Source organism: Vigna radiata, unplaced genomic scaffold (assembly GCF_000741045.1).
Source record: "Vigna radiata var. radiata cultivar VC1973A unplaced genomic scaffold, Vradiata_ver6 scaffold_184, whole genome shotgun sequence".
NCBI classification, from domain to species: domain Eukaryota; kingdom Viridiplantae; phylum Streptophyta; class Magnoliopsida; order Fabales; family Fabaceae; genus Vigna; species Vigna radiata.
In genome coordinates, this window is record NW_014541999.1 from 629,721 (window position 1) to 636,742 (window position 7,022).

At 32.7% G+C, this 7,022-nt stretch overlaps 1 protein-coding gene across 1 annotated transcript; it reads right to left on the bottom strand.

The window, feature by feature from the left end:
• Positions 1-470: 470 nt before the first annotated feature.
• LOC106778837 lies at positions 471-1,979 on the bottom strand. Its single transcript, XM_014666832.2, has one exon. It carries the CDS (start codon positions 1,948-1,950, stop codon positions 805-807), a length of 1,146 nt encoding a protein of 381 aa, XP_014522318.2. The 5' UTR covers positions 1,951-1,979; the 3' UTR covers positions 471-804.
• Positions 1,980-7,022: the final 5,043 nt, after the last annotated feature.

Here is a 7,022-nt window from a genome sequence, read left to right on the forward strand (position 1 = left end):
AATAATGGTTGTGAAAAATATACATAATTTTCAAATCCACAAAAGGGAGCTTTAGACTCTCAAGTGCTATCTTTCTTGTAGATGTGTCTGCTAGTGCCAATTCCACTTTACCACTCTTCCAACGGCTGCCTACTTCTTAACCCACTTCTAATACTTCAAAAACTAAATTATTCTTCAATTAACTCCATCTTTTTGTTTAATTTATTCATTAAAAAGATTAATTTCATCCTTTACACACTTCGAATGTGACTTTTCATCAATATAAATTTTACAGTTAACAGGTAAGAAATTAACACATATATTTAATAGCTGAGATTGTTGCTTGCAAATTTTGGAAGCAAATAATAAAATTAATTTAATTTTTGAGATTAGAAGAATAAACAAAATTTTAAAAATAAAGCAATAAATTGAACCAATTAAATAAAAATATAAACAAAACAATAATCAGGTATAATTTGAACAGTCATGGTATTGATATATTATATTAAAACATTAAATAATGAAATGTAAATCACATCTCAAACGTTACATTATACAGGACTCTCTCTGGTTATGCTCAAACATAACAAATTCAAACCAGCAAGAAAACACACACCAGTGTTTTTCATCTTATATCTAAAAGACTAAAACTAGAATTTCATCAACCTTTGAACTTCTAGGACAGTTATGAATATTTTGTGACATTCAACAAACAAACAATCAAAAGACTAAGAATATGAAACAAACAAACAAAAAGAAGCAGAAAAATGGTTCGAAAGTTTATATGGACACCAAAATATATGAAAATGTAGGAGACAGTGTTTTCTACAAAAAGATGAAACAGTCCAAGGAGATAAGAGGGTTGTTAATATCCTCCATCAGAGTTAAGTCCATGTCATCCTTAGCCAGAGTTTCATCAACTTTAGAACCAGCCCCGAAACTACATGTCTCATTCTGCCTTAAACCAACAGAATTAAGAACTCTTCCTGAACTCTCTGCTTTAACACTCTCTTTCCTCGTTGAAGGCAAACCATGAACACCAGGAAAACTAACTTTCGAACTGTTCACCATTCTCCTCGAAACAACGTTGTCCGTTGCAAAATTAGCACTCCCACATTTGTCTCCGATATATCTTCTGCTGGGAGAGGGTGACCTTAGAGTCCTACTGTGCATGTCGGAAGCATAGTTAATAGTAATAGACCTCTCCGTGTCCTTCCGGAAACTCTTCTGCCTGCCCAGATTCGTTGGCGAGTTTGAGCGAACCCTTTTCTGGGGCATAGAAAACGATTGCGGCGGTGGAGACTGTCTGCGTGTAACCGAGTTGGGTTTGGGAGGTGGTGATGGGTTTACGTTTATGAGCTTTCTATGATGAGGTCTGGGTTTAGTTGGTGGCATCAAGGAGAGAGAGGCTTCCCTGAGTGAGTTGATGCGAGTGATGTGAGGGTTATCCTTGTAGCATGACCATAGGAATTCGTTGGAGAAGGACCTGTCCTTGGAGCTCAAGGAGGAGGAAGCGGTGGAGAGGGAGGAGGCTGAGGAGATGGTGTTGGAAGTGGTGCATGTGAAGGAGGAAATGGAAGAAGTGGAAGAGGTTGGAGAAGGAGGGGAGGGAGAGATTTTGGTGGAGGAGTAAAGGGTGGAAGGTGGTGGAGGAAGTTTGTCTTGAAGGAGGTTGAAGTTGAACTGGTTTTGATGTTGTTCTGGGGAGGGTTTGGTGTCGGGTCTGCATTTGCTAACGCAGCAACCCATTTTGAGAAAGGTGATAGTAGAATTGGTAGTATGAGGAAGAAGAAGAAGAAGGGAGTGAGTGGTTGAAGTTTGATATAGTAGCATTTGAAAAGGAAGGGAAAGTGAAGGAATGAATGTCTTTTGCTTTTGCTTTTGAGAGTGTTTATATTTGAATTTGGGTACCGGGGAGAGGTTCCGTTGGGTAACGGTTGGATAGGAAGATGGTGATAGTGGATATATCATATTCTTATTACTCCTTGCTTTTGACCTTTCAGACATATATGGAATAAATGGTAGGGTCTAATATTTCTCTGTAATGGTGGTTTTTCCCCAACTCAACTACTATTTCAGGTTAGAGATCCCACCCAACCAGGAATCATTTCATTTTCTTTTCTTTGTTTGAAAAGATTTAACCTTAAGATGCCCATTTCTAATCAAAATTAACCATCGTTGTTAATTATTTTCAGAAATATATATATATTGTATTTAATTATTATTTTGATCAAACTGTCAATTTATTTATAGACAATATTATTCACATGTTATAGGTATTTTTCCGTTTGTTTGGTTATTTTATTGCATTAAAATTTTAATTCTTGGTCCATATGCTAATAATTTTCAATTTTTTCTCGTAAATAAATAATATTTTCAAGACTGGTATATATGTTTATGATGGAGAACACACTAGTAAACGATGAATCATGGTGGATTATAAAGTCGTGTAATTTTTTCATGCAATTGTAAATTTAATTCAGTTAATTTAAACAATAAATTAATATCGTATTCGATTTTATTGCGATAGGCAATTTGGTAACTGTAATTTGGTTATTACCTACTGAATGTAACTTATAGCAATAAATAACAATAAAATTTATTCAAATTAAATAAGATAACATTATAAGTTTAGAATGTAAACGTATATTTATACTCTATTTATAATTATTTTTTATTTCATGTATTTAGAGAAAAGAATCTTTAAGCATGGAGATCACCAATGACATTAGTAATCGATGTGCAAACAAATGTTTAAGTGCTAGAAACACATAATTAAACATGTAATAGTTTTAGATTTTTTATTACATGAAATATGGTATGAGGCAATTAAAATTGTTTTAAAGACTGTACGTTGTAATTTATTTTATTAATTTCTGCTGTGACGTTTTTTACCATATAGACCGCAAAATCAACACATTTTCAAAGTGACCAGTCAGCTAATCTTTACCAAGAATACTCTATCCTCAAAATAACATGTGACCAGGGTAGGAACTTGCATATTAAAATTAAGCACACTTATGGGACATTTGTATAAACTTAACATGATTAACAAGATAAAGCACATTTATGGGACATTAGGCTGTAATTACGTCAATTCTAATCAAAACTCTACTCTAAAATCTATAAATACATAAACAAAGTAAGGAAGTAAGTAGTTATATTTATTATACATTTATGACTTAAGTGTAATAATCGATCGGTATAGTTAAGTAATTTAAGTGTCGGAGTATTTTTGACAGATAATAACTCACTCAGCTTGGATTTTAAAGAAGAATAGAATGACGTTGTAAGATAAATAAGAATAGAACAAAACAACATAGTGTAAAGGAGTTACTCTCGATCCTACAATTTGAAATAGTTTCAAAATTTGAATTATATTTTTGTTTAGGCATGAAAAAAATATTTTTCAAGTTGAAACTACGTACTCTAAAAATAGACCGAACATTAAAAAATTATACATTCAATATTAGTATGATAATAACTAAACTAAAATAGACAGAACGTGGATAATTTAACATCACTTGTATTCATAATCGATATATAAGTTGGACATATTTTACATCAATCTATAATTGACATTCAATAAACTTTTTCTAAATTGATTTTGAAATCCATATATACAATTTACATTTAAAAATGATGTAGAATTATTTTCTTCCACTAAAACAATACAATGATAATAGTGATTATAATAATATAAAATAAGAATGGTTAGTTTCACCATAGTAATAATAACAACCATGATGATATGAGAATACAACAGTGATCATGTTATGGTTGGGAGTTTACATCATAGAGATGAAAATGTAGTTCAAGCTAAGGTCAACAACAATACTATCAATCATATATTGGTAAAATTATGAAGAAAAAAAGATACAAAAGAGTAAATATGTAACTATTAAATGGAAAATAAATTATTTTTTAAATATTTTGTTATTGAAACAAATACTTTATGTTATAATTTATGCTATAAAAAGGTTTGTATAGAGATTAAGTTAACTTCAATAGAATCAAGTCTTTATAGACATTGATCATCTAAGAAATGACGATATTAAGAATTTTATATTGAATTTTATGATTTTATGTAATACTTAAATCTTAATATTTTTTACCTAAAGAACGAGTTTTTTTGGATTTAAATGTCTTATGTTTAAATCTTTATATATTTAGTTTTTTTTTTTATTGATAGTTAACTATTAAAGATATATATTATAAACTAAACAAGTAAAATAGTCTTAAAAAGCGAGAAAAACTACTATCGAATCGATGTGAATTGTGTGAAATTGTTATAAACATCAACCATTAAAAGGAGGTAATAATGTTTTGAAGTCCTACATTTAATAAGATACTTATGATTTAATATGATTATGATAAAAAAATTTGTAATTATCAGTAATTTTTTTATATACTTAAATTTATTAATGAGTTTTATAGGCAAATTTTAAATTTTTAATTAATAACAGATATTTTTGTTAGTAAAGAATTCATCTAAAAGATCCAATTCTGTAATAATTTTATTGGTAATTTGTAATTTTTATTTCACAAATATTTTTAATTATGTGAAATATAGGTGGAAGAGGGGGGAGGGGGGAAGAAGAGGAGGATGGCATGGGGTGACGCTCGACAATGTGACGACCAAAATTGAAGGAAGAGTTAGAGGCAGGAGTGGTGGATGTGATAGTGGCGACAATAGAGGGAGGAGTAGAATAGTAGGAGGAATAAGAAAAACAAGATAATTAGAAAATAAGAACAAAGAAAAAAAAAGAAAAACAGGTTGGAGAAAGAATACTAATTAACATTATTGAAAGATTTGACTTAGAAACCATAATTTACCTATAGGTACACAAATATTTACCCACAAATTTATGATCGTCATTAATTATCAAACAAATTTTTATCCTTCAATAAAATTTATTGATAATTAATTTACTATTGAATTTTTAGATATTGGTAAACTCATCAATAAACTTGATTTATTAACAAAATTTTGTTATTATCGTGTTAGTAAGTAATACGTGATTTTCTTATATTACATATTTAAACATTTAAAGTTAATATTTTTTTAATGTATTTGAAATTGTCTAAAACATATGTCTTAAAGATAACTTTTATTTTATAAATTTTCATGTAATTTACTTTTTTAAATCAAATTTGAAAAAAATATTTATATTACTACTAAGAGTTACTTTTAATATTAGGTACAAGCAAGTTCTTTATCTTGTTCTTGTTTTTGTCTCAACTTTGGATCTAAGTCGATCTATCTCTACCTTTGACTCGTCTTTGCCTTTATTCCATACTAGGCAATCTTGACGTTCTGTTTGAGATGACATATATATATATCGACCTTCAATCCAAGTTGACACGTATCGACCTTCAGCCAAGACTGGTCCATCTCAACATTTGACTTAGGTCGATGTGTTTCGATGTTTAGCACAAGTTAGCTTGTCTAGACTTTCGATATGAGTCGGCCTGTCTCAACCTTTTTCGTTTTAAGTCATTCCTTTTTTGTTTTAAGTCACTCCATCTTGATGAATTGCACAGGTATTGACGCCACTTCTGGATAGCAGATGTAATTGCACATAATTCTCTTACATATGTGGATGAATTGCGCAATTTGGGGCAAAACTGTTTGCTGAAATTAGCGACCGGGTGACCCTGCTGAGATAAAACTACACCCATTCCCACACTGGAAGCATCAGTCTGAATGACAAACATGGATGCAAAATTAGGGATCGCCAAAACAGATTCATGTAAGAGTATCTGCTTGAGCTTTTCGAAAGCAGATTGGGCCGCATCGTTCCAAATGAAGGCATCTTTTTTTAACAGCTTTGTCAAAGGATGAGCGATGGAGGCGTATCCCTGGACGAATTTTCTATAGCAGCCAATATGGCCCAAGAAACCTCGGAGTGACTTGACGGTAGCAGGTTGAGGACAATTGTGAACGACTTCGAGTTTATCAGGGTCTGGTTGTACTTGTTGATGAGAAATGACATGCCCCAAATACTGGATAGACTGACGTCCAATCAAACACTTGCTACCTTTCAACTTAAAATGATTTGAATCCAGTAGATTAAATGTGATGTCAAGATGTGTAATATGAGAATCCAAAGAGGGACTATATACCAGAATATCATCGAAAAAAACAATTATAAACTTACGCAAGTGAGGTCGAAAAAGATCATTCATGGTTGCCTAGAAGGTGGAGGGGGCATTACAGAGCCCAAAAGGCATAACTCTGAACTCAAAGTGACCATTATGAGTACAAAAAACGGTCTTCCTTGAGTCATCGACCACCATTAAAATCGGATGGAATCCCGAAAGCAAGTCTAATTTCGAGAACCAACAAGCATTACCCAAATCGTCAAGAAGCTCATTAGCAGTAGGAATTGGGAATTTATCTTTTATGGTGATGGAGTTTAATGCTAGATAATCAACACAGAAACGCCAAGTGTCATCCTTCTTTTTAACAAGGAGGACAGGGGAAAAGAAGGGACTGTTACTGGGCACAATAAAACCAGAATCCAGTATCTTTTGAACCTGAGATTCGATTTCATGTTTCTGGTAGTGTGGGTAGCGGTATGGGCGAACAGAGATTGAGGATGAGTTTGGGGTGAGGTTAACAGAATGGTCAGTTGGGCGTGAAGGGGGAAGAGTTGTAGGAATGGTGAACAATGAGGAATATTTGGAAATAAGGCTTTGCAATTGAGGTTCATAAGCGATGGGAAGTTGTTGTTGTTGTGTAAGGTTTGGTGTGGAAGCAGAGGTAATGTCGTGTGGGTAGGATAAAGGTGTTGGGGGAAGAGGTTGCAAGGAAAGTTGGAATAGAGCCTCTACTCTATTGGTGGTTTGGAGTCTCTTGAGTTGATGGGCTGAGATAGGTATGAGATTTGGGTCCTGGTTGCCTTGTAACTCCACTAGAGAATTGTTCCACATGAAACGCATAAATGTGCCATTGTAGTCCATATGAAAGGGGCTAATCAGTTGTAGCCATTGTACCCCTAATACAACATCTGTGCCTGATAGGTCTAAAGGGTAGAGGT